Here is an 18809-nt window from a genome sequence, read left to right as displayed (position 1 = left end):
AGACTATAAAAGTATCAACCACCTTCTTCTACACATCAACGTGATATACAAAAACTTCAAAATGCCACGAGGCCACCTAAAACCATGGGTCACGCTCCCGACTCTCCATCCAAACAACCAAAACTTAGATGCGGTATCCCAATTCAACGATGTGCGGTATCCTCCTCACTACTACGAATGGTCGCCAGCTCCAGTTCAAGTACCCCACCGACGAACCCGCCAATTACAGCCGATACAAGAGCTTCGACCGGGGCAGTGTATACCAGGGCTAAATCAACGGCGACAGAGTGCTCCAGGTAAAGAGTTGGACGCGCGTGGAATACCTCTTGCGTGGAATCGGAACTTTTGGCGTTGAGTAGTTCATCGTTCCTTTTTGCACAAAAGTGTAGGGATAGGATGATAAGAGTTGAACCTGAACCACCTAAAAGGTCAGGTAAATAAGAGACACCTTTTAGGATTTAATGTAAACACCCTTGGTTCTATGAATCAAAAGTCAGAAAATTGTACATGTTTCTCAAACTGTGAATGAAATATATGAACAGTGTCTAGAAGGCTGTGGATGACAGTACGGACCCTTACATGAGTAATCTTGACCTGATTATTCTACAATAACGTACCAACGTATTGACTATCGACCCCGTCGCCTCATTCTTATCGCTCTAAGTGTTTCGCTTGCCGTCCAGTCTCTCTTCTGCTCTGAATAATTCGTTTTTGTGCTCAATAGAAAGGACACATTTTTAACATGCACGTCTCCATGTTAGATGCCTCAAAGTCACTAAGAAAACCGGGAACATTTCGAACAGAAAATACGCAGAGGGACATGGTAACGACAGTATTTTATTCATTTGGTTAAACCCATCAGCACGAGGTTTCGTAAACCGCATTCAAGCATACAGTCCCGCCTTTAAATGCGTATTCATGTGTCTTTTCAAATTATCTTGACGAGGAAATCCACTGCCTCCACTCTCAAAGGACTTCTTGCAGTGCGCGTGAGGACAGAAGTACCGTTGAGCTCCAGGAACCGTCTCGGGGTGTTTAGTCGCTACGTGTCGGTCGAGATCTTTTTGAGAGGAGCAGCCATAATTCTGTTCAAGACATGCTGGAGCTGAGCATTTGTAAGGCTTGGTATGTTTTTTGCTATGTCGGCTGAGTATATTCTGGTCAGTATTTACGTGTCAAAATATAAAAGCTCTGCAATCGGACCATAAACTTACTTCAAGTCACCTGGCGTGCGGAAAGCTAAAAGTCTGCAGTTAGCAACGAATTTTGATACAAATTTCCCATTACAACAGAATGCAACATTATGAAAAATGCTTCAACATTCGTATTATTTTCAATTCTCAATGTACTTTGCTCTTAGGGATGGGGACTTTGACTCACATTCATTACATACATCGCACACGGGTGGCGTATTAACACCATGAACCAGGGGAGGATGAGCTTGTAAAAGCTCAGGAGGTGATGCGGGTTCCGCTGGACGGTTTTCATTTTCATTAAAGAGAGGTGGAGGTGGAACAAATGGTTGCTGATTTGGCTGACTAGAATGCTCTGCCGGAACAATGGGAAGGTTCTCTGATGGCAAGGAATCGTTCTGCGAAACCGGTGTCTCGACAGAAGATTGGGGGTTGTACCTGTTGTCTAACAAGCGAGGATCGACAAACTCAAGAAGATAGTGTTGTTGTTGGTCTGAACTCGACTGATTTGAACTCAAGGTACGAAGTTGAAGCTAGAGGAGGACCTGCCTCCTGTTGCGACAGAGAAAAGCGCCAATCGCCTGGGAAGGAAGATAAAAGAGCGTGTGGACCACTTGACTGAGGAGAAGTAGACCTGGCCTCAGAAGAGACCAGATGGTGGTGGAGAGGAAAGGAAAGGAAAAGAGAAAGCAGCGAGGCTCTGGATTGCCTTCAAGTAGGGAAGAGAGTTCTCGCTTAACCATTGGAGCTGAGCGCTGGTTGGTGCATGCAGCTTTACCAACAGACTGCATGAGTTATGCATATAAGTTTGGACCCCTGCTGGTATGCCTCAATTTTAGCTTCTTTGTGGCTGAAGTGTTCCAACATGATTTGGTCCGCTCGTTTGAATGATTTTCCATTGGCCAAGTCTTCGATGTTGATCCTCGAATCTCCTCATGTTTAATTTACAGATGCCTCGATAATTCCTTGGAAGTTGGAAAGCTCGAAATGAGAACATCTGATTGGAAAACCTTGAAGATCAAAAAGGTCTTTTCGGCGGGGTGCATTGGTGTACGGTTAGCAGAGTCTGAAGAGGAATGGAGGGAATGAGTTCAGTTATTAGTCTTACCCGGGTGATACGCATCACAGATCAAGAGCGCTATATATTCTGCCTTCTTTCCTTTGAAATTGAAATCTCTTTTGGTCTATCGCTTTGGGTGATTTCGCATCCCAAGCCCATCAAGAAGCATTCATACCACCTTCTCCTCTTCAAAAAGTCGTTAGCCAAAATTCTTTCAAGACACCAACCTCACTTCACAATGGCCCCAATCTTCTGCTGCACCCAAATCAGCCCATTCAGACCAACAAGAACAGATCATGATGCCAAATTCCAAACCTTGCTCACCTGGGCCAAAGAGGCAGATACCACAACCGAACCTGACGCTGATGTCCTTGATCTTCTCGAAAACCAATCAGCATTCGTGATTCAGATTGTTCGACAAGTCAACTATGGCCCCTTGGAATTCAAACGATACTTCACGCCCTCCAAGGACGGATCTGGTTTTGTAGAGCTCACCGAGAAAGCGTTGATTGACGCAAACTTCCAAAAGTTGAACTCGTAAGACATAACTTTTCAATACCCTCTCATGCAACATGTATTCAGGTGACGCTAGCTGATCAGAAAATTCATCGCAGTTATAAGAACTATCGCTGCTCCTCGCACGACAAATTCTTCGAATTCAACCTCTACCAAAAGGATCCAGTTAATAAGCACCATTGGCGTGCCAACATCGCGCGTCCAGCTACCGAGATTGATCTATGAAAGGGTACAGGACTCGAAGCTCTTGAAAGCTGCGAGAATCATAAAACTTGTGAGATTGATATCGTCAGTCTTTTGCGTTGGGCATCGATAAGTGTGTTGTGCTCTGGAATTTCTGAAGTGCGCGTTATGCAGTGTCGGATCGATGGATGTAGTGGAAATGAATGAACTGTGTGTTTTTGCAGAGTTCCAATGAAATTTCGCTCTTCTTTTCTCTGAACTGTTTTCCTCACATACCAACACATTCCTCAAACCCTTTAACACCAGCTCTGAACCCTTGCTCCCACTCCCAACTATACTTCCCTCTCTGCCCACTCTCAAGAAGTCTCTTCTTGACCCAGATTTCCAGACAACCAATCTTATCCCCGCCTCCGCTACTCCCATTAATCTTCCCCTCAACCCTCGCACCATAGAATACTGCCGCATCCGAGAACCCCACATTCCATCCTTCGGTATATAAGTGATGTTCAAAATGTTCTTTGGGTGAAGTACTATTCCAGTAATTGCAATGGCCACTACTAGCTTGATCGCACATCTCCACTCTTTTTTGGTGTGCATGCTGGAGTCGTCCTTGAATATCTTGAGGTGGTAGAGACAGAAATTGGGGAACGAAAATGTTCGATTTCTTGGTTTGCTCGACGAAACCCCATTCACCGCCGTCCATCCAGTCCATTTTATAAGTCCAGAAGAAGCCGCCGCCGGATTTCTGGTACCATTGGTGGGACTGAGCTTCGCCAAATTGATGGACCAAAGCGTCTTTGTCACCTGGGTTTGAGCGGCCCCATGTTTGACCGTCCAGTACATTCGACCTGAATATTGGTTAGCATTCTTCCGTTCATTTGCACGGTTTGATCATACCATTCTCCAACTATAACTTGTGCTTCACCCCTATTGCACAACTCTCCAGCATTGACCTCACCCAGCTCTGATGGAATTCTGCCTATGATTTCTTGAGGACTGCAAGCTCTATCTTTATCACTAAATGTGAAGTACCGATGAGTATCAATGACGATAGGACTTTTTCTGTTGTGATGCGGATGTCGCGAGTTGGTCCACTGAATGCAACGCGGTAAGTCCCAGCCATCACTGATATAAATCGGAATGCTTTCATCAACACCGCCAATTATGTCAATAGCTTGCGAATAGAACTCATACATCCCTTTGCCATCATAGACAGACTCGTTGACTATTTGCAGACCTACGACGCCCTGCATACCATTCCGGATTTCATTGGCCATGAAGTGAAGAGACTGCTTTGCCAATTCAAGATTCTTCTTGTTTCCCCAGAGAGCAGTTTTATGACTGCTTGTTCCAGAGTGATCTTCAGCGTTTGCTCCACCGGGTAGTCCGTGAAGGTCAAGAAGAACTCCGATGCCATGATTCTGAGCTGCTGCGACGAATTCCCGAACGATTGCCTTGAGAGGTCAGCAACAGATAGGACAATCCACTGAAGCACCACGCCCCGCAGAGGGCTTGGGTGGGTACTTTGACAATTTCATGAAGGAAAAGAAAATGTCACATGATTTGCCTCCCGATGAACTTCGCAACATACAGATCAAAACATCACCAAAGACTTACCCAAGCTCCACTGTACACACCTTCCAAACCCTTCCACTCTGTACCGTGCAATCGTTCACCTAGTTGCTGACCTCCCATTATCCACCACCCAACTGGCAACCTGATACTGGTGCATCGCGCCTCATTCTTAAGCCACGCCCAGTCATCTTCGCTGACGGCACTTCTCCAATGCTTCTCCCAAATATGTCTCGTCTCATGGATTCCCTTCTCTTTGACACTCGCTGTCACGGCATCTAACTCACTTTCTCCCTTGGCTGATTCCGGAAACATGGAACCGGAAAGCCATTTTTCGAGAACGAATATAGAACCCAAGTTAGTACCATGATGATATCGATATCTGAAGATATCATCTGGGGTGGGAGGACCAAGTGTTGAGGGCTGGTTCTGCTGAATGGACTGTTGTCCACCCCCCGATTGGCCACGAAAGTCTTGTGTAAACGAGTCTGCTTTCGCCTCGAGCTTGTTGAAGAATTTCTTCATGGCTGAAGGATAATCGACGCGAGACAGATGAAGGGAAGAAACGTATGGTGAACCTCAACACAGTGCAAGTAGAAAAATGGGATGCTGGAAGCTCTTTCCATATGGAAAGCCGGTTTACAAGGCTTTTAGTAAACCACTAATTGTGGATAAGATATCGGTAAATCAAACCTGCATAACGATGATCTCATGCTGAGGGGGCACTCTCGTTGGACAATCTGTTCTCGTATTTCAACACCACACCTACAAAATCATCAACAACAACATCCAGTGCCTTTCGGATCGCAACGAGACGGTCAAAGCAAAAGGGGGCGGGGTTGCACACGTCCGCACGTGACCCGGAACAACCTCACCATTCCATTTCTTCCGCTCCGGGAACGTGTACCAGATTCGCAAGCTGAGTGGCTGATTCCGTCTTGAACTCACCCCAAGCTCTGCCATCCAATTGAACCACGCACGCGACACTTCACTCGACTCAAACGGCTTTGCGGGTGAAAGCGTTTTGACTTCGAGGGAACGGGTTGACATAGTTCTCGTGCTTGTTACTAGCATTTACAATGGCTCTCCGGATGGCGCTCCATGTGGGATCGAGGAAGAAGTATACATCTCTCTTGTCACCTTGAACCTCCCCTCTATTCTCTTTTCTTTTTCAACAAGTCTCTTCTGTCTATTATCTGATCTCGTCTTCGCTACCTCGGAGACCTTGCCTATATACTCTTTTTGCCTGTGCTACGTGGGGGTACAACGGAGAGCACACGAGACCTTCAGAAAGTTACCATACCAAGTTCACGAGATGCCTCGTCCCCAGCATCCACCGACGCCAGCCTCGTCGACCGAAATCAGGAGCAAAGATGGCACGCAGTATTCTTCTTTACAGCTGTCCTTCGAGCTACCACCTCCAGCTGTAAATGGCGCAGATCCACAACCCACATCAAGTCCCTCCTCGAATTCATCGTCAGCGTCTTCTTACCATCCTGAACCGACTTCCCTCGTATCACCCGCGATACCTGCCAGCGAGGTGGTGAAGACCCGTAGGAGATCTTCGGTGGCTCAAAAACCGAATCAAGACACCTTCGCGTTGCCTCCACCGCCCACGAGATCGAGAAAGATCATTCAGATGAAACCCAAAGGATCTCTGACGGACGTGGCAGAGGCGCCGAAGGAGGTTGAGGAGACGAAGGATACAGCTATCAAAGCTACCCCTGCCGCAAAGAAGAAACAGCCATCTTCCACAAGTGTAGCGGGGCGCAAGATTGCCAGGAAGACGGCGCACAGTTTGATCGAGAGGCGGAGGAGGTCCAAAATGAACGAAGAATTTGGTGTACTGAAGGACATGATACCAGCATGTACAGGAGAGATGCACAAACTTGCCATTCTACAGGTTGGTCTTCCGAACTATCCTTCATTATCTCTCTAACCATCACCAGGCCTCCATTGACTATGTTCGATACCTTGAAGACTGCGTTACGAAGCTGAAAGCCGAAAACAATAGAACAATCAAAACACCAATCAATGAGAGATTTGTACTTCCTCCACCGGCCAGAGCCGATTCACAAAGCACTCCGCGACCTTACGCCGACTCACATGAAGAAGACGAAGATGTTGAGATGGGAAATTCTGCCGCTGTATCACCAGTATACTCTGCGTACAAGCCACCGTCCAACCGACCTTCGGCTTCCCGGCTCTCATGCCACAAGACTCTCGAAATCGACAGGATTCTTACTCTTCGGTTTCTACCGATCAGCGGCATTACAGCTTCAGTGCCTCATCTACAACGTCTCCCGCGTTGGGTCCTGGCGCCTATGAATTTTCTCGCAATCTGCCATCGGTCGGATCCGCGCTCACGAGTCCAGCTTTGTTGCCTCAGCGAGATCTCGATCAAGAAGCTACCGCTGCGTTGTTAATGTTGAATACCGATAGGAGGGGCACACGTGGAAGTATTAGTGGGCGGGGAGGCATGAGTGTCAAAGACCTTTTGAGCACCTGATCACGACAAGGACCGGAAATGACGGAATGATATTGGCGTTTCGGGGAAAAGGTGGGTGGTCAACTGAGAAAGCGTGTTCGAATTGTTTTGATGTTGTTGTGTTGCCCGCGAACTAATGAGTCAAAAATTCATGTACTTCATTCTTAATAGTTCACATTCATTCTTGTATGAACTGAGGAGGCGGGCATCAATGATGTATATGCTTATGCTTGCTATGTCGACCAAATTTTTTTACCAAATCAGCATAATTAGTAGACGATCCAAGATCTAATCTGCTCCACGTCGGGCTTGAAGGGATGCACCCAGCACCCGAGTCTTCTCTTACATTCTTCAACAATTTGCGAGGGGTCACTAGATGGACTCGAGAGACCGGACACAACCCACCAAACTTTATAAACCTTTGCGGCTGTGAGGTTTGATGTGAAGAACACTCTCGGCAACCTCGCCGTGAAGTTTCCCGGCCTTGAGTCTAGACTTTATAAGTGCGTATCACAGAAACCCCGTTGCTATCAGCTTAATTTTCAAGGATGTCGCCGTGAAGAGGAAGACTCAAGCGAACGAAACCAACCCAAGCAAAGATGTAAATTATTGTCCACTCCCGGCTCTGCGACTGGTGCTTTGATTTTGAGACTGTAATGCTTCAGCGTGGATAAAGGATTGGAATCGCAAGATTAAGGCATAATTTTTTTTTTCTTGAGATTTGAGTATCTGTAATAATACTAATCCAGGTTGAGCTAGACTGAAGGAGCAACGTTCTATATGTAACAAGCTGAAGATTTTGAAATCCTGCACCAGCTCTGTCAGTGATGTTTTTTCCGATCCATTGACCACGATGTGGCGAAAGCCTGGGTTGGTAGAAGCAGGATTAAGGCCAAAGGCTAGTTCCGGGAGTCATGTTTGCTGTATAAGTCGATTGTACACTTCAAACGCTGACCAGTCGTTCTAAAAAAACAAAAGCATGTGTAATTTTGAAATTCGGTGGCAATGCCTATTTCGGTGACAAACATGAAAACTATACATTTTTACTGGCTTCACGTCTCGGGCTTATAGTAACGTAACCTACTGTAAAATAGAAAGTTGTGTTTATCTTAGACAAAATGGCAGTAGGCGAAAGGCAAACACTAGACAGCCAAGAGCTGACTCCGAATGAACCTATTCCATGGTAGGGTTTGCGACATAGTCTTACTTCTTTCACGGGTTCGGATTTTTATACTGTCCCTTTCTCATAACTGCTCTGTTATTTCAAATTCTTTCTTGGGAGGTGGGTTGCCAGTATTTAAAAGTGGCTATGAATTCTGTCAAATTGTTGACTCTTTAAAGAACAAGACTTCATTTATCAGAACATGAATTGTAACAGTGAAATTAGCGATTCGTTGGGTGTAAAGTGAATTTGATAATATGTTATAATGAGAAAGAAAGGTCTACTGTTTTCATTCTATGTTTCTTCTTTATAATTAAGACTTTACATTTATGTGCTACTTCTTTCTGTGCTTGGTTGGCGGCGACACAAATAATGTTCAATCTTGTTAGCTAGTTATAATCCCAAAGTCGATAAAGAAGAAAAGACTAGATTAAAGAAGAGTGTAAACGTTCTACTTTGCGAGCACAAAATAGTTTTACTTTTCTAATTTAAAGTAACTTTCAAGGTAAATCTTATGTTCACTTATCTTAACGTACTTTTCCTTTAGATATTAATCTTGTAGCATAAATTTTAAGATAAACATCAACTCAGAGTACTAGTAGCTTTTTAAAGGTTCTTATCTTACTATTAAGGGGGTTTGTCTTACTAACAAAATCGCTACAAAAGATAATCGAAATACTTTGTTTAGTAATTTCCAAATTTCTGCAGCATTTGAAGAAACTATAGTACTTCCTATAGCTAGATCTATGTTGAGAGTAACGGAACCTATCATTTAATCTCTCAATATTAAACCGAATTAGAAATTTAGAGTCTTGTTCTACAAAAAATAATAAACTCTATCCGAGTACCTGGATCCACTGTACAAATACTCAATTAATTAGACGCATCAACACCTACTGTATGTCACGAACCTCGCAAGAAAATAGCCGTTAAATAGATTTCACCTACACTGTACTTCGAGAAATATCACATATACGACCGTTCCCTAAGCATCGTAGCTCGGACAAATGGTACAGACGTAATGTGATAATTGAATTCGACGACAGATCAAAAATCGGTAGCGGCAGTACTATTTTAACACGTTCCACTTATCTCTCAATTATTACCTACACTTTATCACAAACAAAACCTAGACGATGTGACCCTTATGCCACCCCCAGTCATGAAATTGAAAACAATGGCCTATAATTCCAAGCAGAACATCCAGTTATCCCATCGAGGTCCACCTACATATCAGAAGCTAGACTCTAGTTTTTAACAACTAAATAAATGAGAATTTCCTTCGTACGTTTATCTTGTTTGCTTACACATTTCAAAAAGATTTAACTCTCACCTGCCTTCCAAACTTTTCGGACTACCCTATTCCTAAGAACCAGAAATCTACAACCAAAGTTCTTACTACTACAATAGTACATTTTTAAATGATGGAAAATAAAACGTTCATGTAGGAAGATAATTATTGCAGCCTAAGAGCTATTCAGATACGACTTAAAATTACCCGTATCCTCTAACAAAAGAAGATTAAGAACTTTGACCTATACTCTATTATCTCCCGCACTAGGCTTATTTTTTAAAAATCAAATTTATGTTCTCTTAAATGATGTAATTATAGTATACTTCTATAGTGTAGAGATCGCAAGATAAAATGAGGGGAACTTAGGAAGTGTTCGATGTAATTCTCGAACGATCGACACGAATGTATCTCATCCTCGCGCGCAACCGAACTACAACGACGTCAAAAGCGAGTAGTAGGCAGGACATCTTTAGTGACAAATTGTTAGACACTTGATCTCGGTATCTAGAATGACGTCTCGAGATCTGAAAATACTTTCGAAAAACCGAGGATTCGGTAGTAATTCGAAAATCGGTGACAACTCTCCTTCATTCTACACGAAGCTTATAATGTATACCGAATTCTCAGATATCGCATTTACAGTATTTAATACGAATGGATTATAGCCTTCGTAAATCGAAACACTCGACAGAATCTCTTTAGCTACCCGAGAAGCGTTGTGAGCGTCTATTGTTAATGTTTTATTTTAGAAGATGAATTCATTACCGGGCCAACTCAACTTAAAGGGTACCTTGACGATAATTTACCTAGCAAAGGGGGAAATACACGGTTCCCTCTTTAGCTTGTTAGTTACTATTCTTGTAAGATTGTGAAAAGGTTCACTAAACATAGTTTTACGTCATCAACTACAAAATAGGGAAGAAAATAAGTAGTTAAACCTCCTCTCAGTATGATGTTTAAGACTAGATAAAACCCCTTAATAACGTCTCATTTACTAACAATCATAGTTGGAATATGTGATGACTTTTTCACTTCGTCGTGGTTTTCCACATTAAGTTGACTCTACACAAAATCTAGAAAAAAACAAAACAATTTTCAATAACCTAAAACTAATTAAGGAAATACAACCAAGGAAACACAACTAACCCTCTGCCAAACCACGAACTTACTCACACCTTTTCCCGGCACTGGAAGCTGTAGTATATAAACGCACATCCTCCACTTTCACTTTTGCTCGGACAATTGCGCAACAAAATACCGTTTGTACAGCAATTTCCGAGTTAGAAGACAAGACTCTAAAGCACAACCTATTGTGCTCTACACGATGTAGAGTTATTCAGCTCTACGGCAGTTTGCTAATAGTCGAATAACAACTATAGGTCTGTTGTTTCATTGAAGTCTTGAATTTACGAGGGACTTGCAACTTTTGTCACCGATTTCCAAACCACTACCAAATCCCAACCTCCCTCCACAAAGCCAAAGCAAACCCGATGAGCCAACTATATCATGACCATCTCACCTCAAACAACCCGCTCAAACCCAATACAATTACCACTCTATCACCCATCCACCCTTCAGACCACACCATCCTTTCCGACAATAGTGCACACTCCCTAGTGGCCCTAACAATGCTCAGAATAGTGAAATCCAGCAGTGTGAAATACGAGACATGTATGGAACTTCTGTTCGATTTTGTTTTGAATGGATCAAGGTCTGACATAGTACTTGATATCGTCGAAGGCATAGAACGTGCCAGTAACAAGCCCACCAGCATTTCGAATCAAGCGTGTGTACTTTTTGTTGTGACAGGCGTCATAACTCAGCATTTTCAAGTTCCTCATATAAGATATCTAACACACATCCTGTAACAACAATTTCTTTCGTCCGGAGCAAGATTATTTATTGTCATTTAACAGCATTTATAAATGCTAAAAGAAAAGTCCTTACTAACCCATGTATGTTCAGAATAATTGATGTTACACCGTATGCAAACCATCATATTTTGGTTCTCACAGTCTTGAAAGCGTATCGGCGTCGAACGAAAGATATCGAAAAAGAAAATCGTTATTCATTACCTATCTACAGTCTGCTGCTGACACAAATATATATATCATATCATCCCACTCATAACATGCCAACTCCAAGAAATGGACCGCAAGTCGCATCTTTTTGACTTCGTTGCCTCATTCAATCACTCCTGCTTCAATTATCAATCTGCCGCTTTTCACTCCATTGAGTTTTCTCATCACTTAAACCTCGTTACTAGGATATTCAACCTGGTAGGTCGACGAAAACTCCTCCTTAACACTCCTCATCGACACAAATCTCCCCAGAATATTAATGCTTCCCGCTTTATCATTAGTTCCGCTCGCTCTCGCACCACCGAAAGGTTGCTGACCCACAACCGCACCCGTGGATTTACAGTTGATGTAAAAGTTTCCAGCTGAGTTTCTCAGCGCGTCCTCAGCGTATCGAATTATATTGCGGTCGGAAGCGAAAATGGATCCGGTGAGACCGTACTCGGATGTGGAGTCTACGAGTTTACAGACAGACTCGAAAGCTTCCTTGGGAGATGTGGTGTCGTCGTACACGTGGATGGTAAGAATAGGACCGAAAAGTTCGGTGGAGAGGAGGTGGTGATTTGGGTTGGTGGTCGTATAAATGGTTGGGTGGATGAAGAAACCTTTGGAGTTATCATGTTTTCCTCCAGCAATAAGTTCGAGTTCTTTGTCTTCTTTAGCTGCGTCAATAACGCCTGAGAGCTTTTTGAAAGACCCGGCGTGGATTACAGGACCGATGAAGTTATTGTGGTCGGTAGGCCCTCCAATGGAAAGGCCTTCGGTTTCAGCTACCAATTTCTCTTTAAATTGTGGCCAGATTGATTTTGGTACATATGCTCGAGATGTCGCACTACATTTCTGACCTTGATATTCGAAGGCTCCACGGACGGTCTGAACTGCTGCGTTTTCGACATCGGCGGAGGAGTGAACAAGATGGAAATTCTTTCCACCAGTCTCTCCTACAATTCTAGGATATCCAATATACTTACCATCAGCAATGCCATTGGAGATTTGACCGTACAGCTTCCTGAAAACGCCGGTACTTCCAGTGTAATGCAGAGCTGCTAGTTCTTTGTGTGCGAGAACCACTTTGGTCACCTCTTCTGGGTTTCCAGGGACAAATTGGATGACATTCTTGGGAAGTCCAGCTTCCAAAAGAATATTATAAAGTAACCAATTTGACGCGATTGCTGAATCTGATGGTTTCCAAACAACCACATTTCCCATCAGCGCAGGCGCACCAGGAAGATTTCCAGCAATGGCTGTAAAGTTGAACGGCGTAACAGCATAGACGAATCCCTCCAGGGGTCGGTATTCTACCCGATTCCATACTCCAGGCGAGTTATGCGCGGGCTGTTGAGCATATAATTCCTCCGCATACTGAACGTTGAATCGTAGAAAATCTACCAACTCGGCAGCAGAATCAATTTCTGCTTGCCACGCGTTTTTACCTTGTCCAAGCATTGTCGTGGCCATAATGTCGTATCGGTATTTCCCTGCGATTAAGTCTGCAGCCTTGAGAAATATGGCGGCGCGGTCTGAAAAGGGAAGAGATTCCCATGCTGGCTTCGCGGCCAGCGCTGCTTCTATCGCGGAAGAAACATCGGAGGGAGAGGCATTAGAGTAAGACGCGATTGTAGAGGAGTGGTTCGCTGGGTTCTGTTGTGTCGATATTTGAGATGTTTTGATCTTGTTCGGTCAATTCCTGTTTGTCAAGAGCACTTGGGGGTTTTACCTCTTTACCACCAACAACAATTGGCACTTCCAGTGGTGATTTCTTCTGAAGACTTTCCAACGCTCGATTCAAACCTTCGCGCTGGGCTGAGCCTTTTGCATAATGATGCTGTGCACATTCTACGTTAGCAAGTTTCGTAACCAGAGGTGCTCCTACGAGACGCCTGAAGCAAGCTCTCCCTCCCTGGGTTCAAATTTGACGGGAATGTGATGAGAACTCACATTCGGTTCATTCGCGACCTTGGGGATCTTGAAAGTAGCAAGCGTAGCCAACCCACTTCTCCTCGTATTCATCCCCCAATTGCAATTCCTCTTCGCAGATATGTTGTTGCGGGGTATCCTGCCTCTGACTCCTCGCAATAACTGTTGCTGAGCCATGGCAGCACTCGCCATTTTGTAATCGCAGTTGGACAACTTCCAGCTACTCAGTAGTCGATGTTCGAATGCGTACTGGTAATTGGAGAGATAATAAGTAAGAAAGAAGTAATGGAAGAGCTTTATCAAAGAATTGTTGTCTGCTTCATTGCAGATTCACCACTTTTGAATAAGTCGAGGTCCCCACCAGAGCTCCGACATAGCAACGCTTCGAGTCGGCATAGGGATGGTGGGGTTCTAAAATTGTGGGGATCGACCCTCACCTTACAATCGGCTTAAAAGGACGCTTAAGAACACCCTTATTTCAGTTACAGGAATAAGAATGCATGTACCGGATAACTTCAATCAAAACGGCCTCAGATCCCTGTTGAAGAAGGAATTTTGCACGCCCGCAATCGGAGGATAAGGAAGCCATAACCTGACCTTATCAAGTTGCAGCTCATTACTAGCCTTGCTGAATTTCTCTACGGTCACGGAGGCCAGCGTTCAGGCGAATACCTATGTGCTCACTTCATGGCCCCAGTTTCACACCCATAATCTCATATTACACACATATTGACGGCGATGTTGGGGAGCAATCCCTTACGAGTATCGTCACGCTTCATCAGTTATATGGCGTCAGACACATGGTCTGGAATCACAAGTGTGTACCTACGTACCCGTCGTTGTCACCAGATTCTTTGCAAGCGGATAGAGTCCTTCGCTATTCTGCAAACTGATCACATGATATTCCAGCTGAGTATCACGACTTTTCTGCAGTTGATGTTTCAACCTGGTTGTCTGTCAACGTTGCCTTCCTTCGTTGATACTTAGCAGTTTACCATCTCATCTCCACAATGAATGCAATGGGCCGGAAATTTCGTCGCGCTGCTAAAGCCGCTGCCAAAGTCAAACTCGGCGATGCTCCGCGATTCCAGAGCGACATAACGGAAACCTGTGCGAATTGCTCAAGAGTCGACATTGCGCTCATGGTTCGACGCGCCCACAAATTCATGTCCAAAGATTTGAATTATTACCTCGGCACCTTTCAGGAGATTCGAGCAAAAAGTCGCGAATGTCAGCTGTGTCGAGCTTGGTTAGAACTTACGCCGAAATTTGAAGGGCTTCCTGACGGAGAATACCCGGAACACAACACTCTCACACTAGAGACAACTTCAACATATACCAAAGGGACTTTCAAGTTGCTCGAGGATAATGCAGACTACGATGACAAGAGACTCCATACCGTGAGGCTCTCCCTCTTTGATCGCATTAATCGCAGAAGAGGGCCGGAATTCACGGCCACGGTCAACAGTGGCTCATTCTACTTACATCGAGACGATATACGCTGGAACGAAATCTCATCTCAAATCGACTTTTCTCTTCCTCGGACCTGGATGAAATTTTGTCTAGAGAATCACACGATATGCCGCTCGGCTCACGCTTCCGGATCGGAGACTTTGCTGGACGTGCTTCGATTAATCGACTGCGATAAAACACTTTCCACTGGCCAGATGCAGATTTTCAGACCTAGCGACGCCCCAGAATACGTAGCATTAAGCTATGTCTGGGGAAAGAAGCTCAGCGATGATCAGAAAGTACAATCTTCGTCAGCGGATAGTAAAGGTAATTTATCCTCCCGTTAAACAGGCCCTTTAGCTTTATTATAAATCTTGTTTACCTTGTTTAGAAGTTCTTAATTAATTTGAATCGTCAGAGGTGCAGACTGAAAAAGAAGGTTTGCTTGAATACTTGCCTTTGGTCATACGAGATAGCGTGCTGGCAACAATGCAGCTTGGCCTCAGATATCTGTGGATAGACCAGTATTGTATCGACCAAGATGATAGCAAAGCAAAACATGAGACGATCATGAAAATGGACCTTATCTATGCAACAGCAGCTTTGACCCTGGTCGCCGCTGCTGGATCTGATAGTGACCATGGACTCTCCGGCGTTGGATTGACCGCAAGAAACCCTCTCAACTCGGTCGAAGTTTCGAACAGCCTCAGATTTGTTTCTGTCAAACATGCAGAAGATTGTATCCGGGATACCACTTGGGCCACCAGAGCGTGGACTCTACAAGAGGGTTTGCTCGCTAAGCGACGACTCGTCTTCACTTCTGAGCAGATGTTCTTTGAGTGCCAGGAAATGCAGGTCGCGGAGACCGTGGCAGTTCCACTCGAGGTTTTACACGAGTCACACGTTACTTCGAGATTAGAAGGGGGGTATTTCCATGCCATGGCTAACCACCATATCCTATATTACCGAATTGTATGGATTTTCCGAAACTACACTCGAAGAAGCCTTTCATACTCAGCTGATCGAATCAACGCTTTTCAAGGGATACTCAACTCGATGAAGCCAACCATGACTCATGTTTGGGGTCTTCCCATATCCGCAGATGAAGACAAAATGGGAAGTTTCATCGGCTCTCTCGGTTGGGAACACGATAAGACTTGGTTTCGAGAATTCAGAGACCAGGTCAAGCGAAGCCCTGAATTTCCGTCGTGGTCATGGGCCGCGTGGGAGGGACAACAAGACTATAGTAGCCTCAACAGCACAAAAGATCTTCGAGTCAAATTCTATTTGACGGACGGCTCACCCGTCGACTTGTCCAACGAAAGCACGAAAGAGGAGCTGAGGGGTCTAGAATCGAAAGCGACGCATCGGTTTACCCTTCAGACATTTATTCTCAATCCTGATAGTATTACTGCTCATGATAGCAAGCTCTATTTGTATCACGAGGCACGCCAGAACTTTTTTGAACCAATGAAAGTTCAACATTACCTTGGGAGGGATGAGGACGACAAGACCCTCGAGCAGATTCGAATCGGAGTATTTAAACTTATTTACGTGGGGACTGTTCATCATGCAGCTTCAAGAATCCAGCCCCAAATGAGATTCATCGTTGGGCGTAACAAAGAGGATTCGTTAGAGCGAATTGGTTTGATGAAGGTTAAGCTGGGAACGTCGGAAGATGAGATGGCTTATTTACGATCCAACGCCAACTTTATGAGTATTGACCTCGTATGATTTTATAGAATATATGTTCGATTTTCGATCATGAACGAGGCATGGGTAAGGGATACGAGCCTAAATGATATACCGCGATCGCTTTTAATCTCCATTTTCCTAGATCGGAGAATTATTTCATCAGACCCTATCATCTCAGCCTCGAATCAGCGCCGCAATCACAATTTCAATGCCTGTAAAATTGAGAATAATTCAATAAACAAGTAGCCAGAGATTGGAACACCTTGGGCTTGCTTGTCTGAACTCATCTCTTTAGAATATATACGTCTGGATTAAAATTAAAATCCCTCGCCAGCACTAACCAATTGCAAGTTTAACGGGATACCACCTTGTGGTGAATGAACAATATGTTTGTTTGCAAATCTTTATCTATGCAATTTATTTCAGTAAACCTACGATACTGTCTCTGTCGATAAGGCTTATTACGTATATCAAGGAAGGAGCGTTGGAAATTCGTTCCTTAACAGTGCTAAATTTGTTATTGTCACGTAAGTCTAGTAACGCCGTAATCTCTTTTAATTTTGGGAGTGATAATGAAGCGATAGCTCGATCGGATCATTTGGGGAATAGCACGCAATCAAAGATATTCGGGCTCGAGTGGCAAGCGATAGTATAATATTTTTATTCCTCAGCAAGTTCTAAATTTCCTTCATCTTTAGATAAATCACCCGGAAGTACGCAGCGCTTCCATTTTCGTTTTATATCAGTTTCTATATAGTAAATCTTTTGTATGTTTAGTTCTAAAGAACACGAATTATGTTCTCAATTGAATTTGTTATACATTTCAGTCCGATTGAAATTAACACCCATACATGTAGATTGAAATCGGTAGCAACTTAGGCTTCGGCAGCAGACACCTCTCTCTCTTATGCCTTATAATAAATCTCACCCGGTTTCAGCTAAATTGAGCGTGGTTTCGATATTATGAAGGTACATACGAATCACTTGTGGAACTTCACAGATTCAACAAACAGTTCAACCCAGCACTCAGAAACATCGAAGAAGGTCATGGTATAGGGGATATAACCTTGGTAACGACATAACGTGTAGTTAAGGAAGAGATTTCCGCCCCGTCGGTTATAGGGAAAGGTTGATTTGAAACTCGTCATCGGTGTTATATGAAAAGATTTCCCATGCCAAAGTCCTTCAGACTTTTCTGATCTTAGTGACGAATAACAAACATTACAACAAAACTCTCAATGATGTAGCCCAACTTTACTATAGAAAAACACTATATATTCAGAAAAGCCTGTTTAGGAGTAGAAGATGTGGCTATAAAGGCATAACTTTTAGACTCGCGCAAATCTTTCTTTGACGACCTCTCACCTAATCGAAATACGCGCACATGACCTGTCCGAAACTGACTGACACCACCCAGTAAAACAAATTATACGTTTCCATGAAGACTATTTTTGTCCTATTCAGGTCATTTCTCCGAAATCATTCACAATTACGGAGTTGTGTGATCGGTTTTAGGGAATTTGAATAACTCACTACCGAAAACATAATCATGACCGATTCCTACTTTCCCAGAAATGCTGGAACGTTGTCTTCTACTACGACGCTTGCAAATGACGACGCATACAGAAAATTTCGAGGCGTATCTTTATACCTACTCTCGACTATCCTGCAAGATTTCATAGTTCTTCTGGCTTTTGATGACTTCTGCCGCGCTCCCATTTTTCTCGGGATTTTCACTGTTTGAGCCTTGAGATCTTACAGATCGTCCGCTCCTTATATTTACAGATTTCTTGCAACTGTTTCTTTTCCATTTCTAGTTTTTGCTTCGAGTTATAACGATGTAAGTAGTTCTCGATTTTTCTTTTTAAGTGACACTTTTAGGGCCACTAAGAGCTCAAAAACCACATAGGCTTTTGCCGCAAATCAGTTAAACACTCGTTATTATACACCGCAATAGCAATAAACCACACCTCTCTAGATGACTGACTAACATACTCTAGCAATTCTTTAGATCCTTCAATAATATTCTTCCACCTATTTCAGGTTACCGCTAAAGCGTTTCAAATCTGACGGGACTTCTCCTTGAGGTAAAATAATGATATTCTGCCCAAAAGGCTATGTTTGTTTAGTCTAGCTGAGTAGACATCCAGTATTTTATCCATTCGGAATTGTAAAGGTAGCCGCTAAGGAAGATGTATT

General features: G+C 43.8%; 5 protein-coding genes across 5 annotated transcripts; 3 read left to right on the top strand and 2 right to left on the bottom strand.

Annotated features, from left to right (window-relative positions):
* Positions 1-2491: 2491 nt before the first annotated feature.
* On the top strand, positions 2492-2994 carry GLAREA_08834 (uncharacterized protein; the record flags this gene model as incomplete). The annotated part of the gene is made up of 2 exons (XM_008077795.1): positions 2492-2790; positions 2868-2994. 2 exons carry the CDS (start codon positions 2492-2494, stop codon positions 2992-2994), a joined length of 426 nt encoding a protein of 141 aa, XP_008075986.1.
* Positions 2995-3220: 226 nt separating this feature from the next.
* GLAREA_08833 ((Trans)glycosidase) lies at positions 3221-5049 on the bottom strand (the record flags this gene model as incomplete). Its single annotated transcript, XM_008077794.1, has 3 exons — positions 3221-3800; positions 3850-4406; positions 4570-5049. 3 exons carry the CDS (start codon positions 5047-5049, stop codon positions 3221-3223), a joined length of 1617 nt encoding a protein of 538 aa, XP_008075985.1.
* Positions 5050-5839: 790 nt separating this feature from the next.
* GLAREA_08832 (HLH, helix-loop-helix DNA-binding protein) lies at positions 5840-7033 on the top strand (the record flags this gene model as incomplete). Its single annotated transcript, XM_008077793.1, has 3 exons — positions 5840-6427; positions 6474-6680; positions 6761-7033. The coding sequence occupies 3 exons, from the start codon at positions 5840-5842 to the stop codon at positions 7031-7033; spliced, it is 1068 nt and encodes a 355-aa protein (XP_008075984.1).
* Positions 7034-11717: 4684 nt separating this feature from the next.
* On the bottom strand, positions 11718-13655 carry GLAREA_08831 (ALDH-like protein; the record flags this gene model as incomplete). Its single annotated transcript, XM_008077792.1, has 3 exons — positions 11718-13217; positions 13264-13371; positions 13485-13655. The coding sequence occupies 3 exons, from the start codon at positions 13653-13655 to the stop codon at positions 11718-11720; spliced, it is 1779 nt and encodes a 592-aa protein (XP_008075983.1).
* An 818-nt stretch (positions 13656-14473) lies between these two features.
* On the top strand, positions 14474-16649 carry GLAREA_08830 (uncharacterized protein; the record flags this gene model as incomplete). The annotated part of the gene is made up of 2 exons (XM_008077791.1): positions 14474-15242; positions 15334-16649. 2 exons carry the CDS (start codon positions 14474-14476, stop codon positions 16647-16649), a joined length of 2085 nt encoding a protein of 694 aa, XP_008075982.1.
* Positions 16650-18809: the final 2160 nt, after the last annotated feature.

Source organism: Glarea lozoyensis (assembly GCF_000409485.1).
Source record: "Glarea lozoyensis ATCC 20868 chromosome Unknown GLAREA1, whole genome shotgun sequence".
Lineage (NCBI taxonomy): Eukaryota > Fungi > Ascomycota > Leotiomycetes > Helotiales > Helotiaceae > Glarea > Glarea lozoyensis.
The sequence above is the reverse complement of the archived record's forward strand: the minus strand, read 5'-3'. Positions and strand labels throughout refer to the sequence as shown.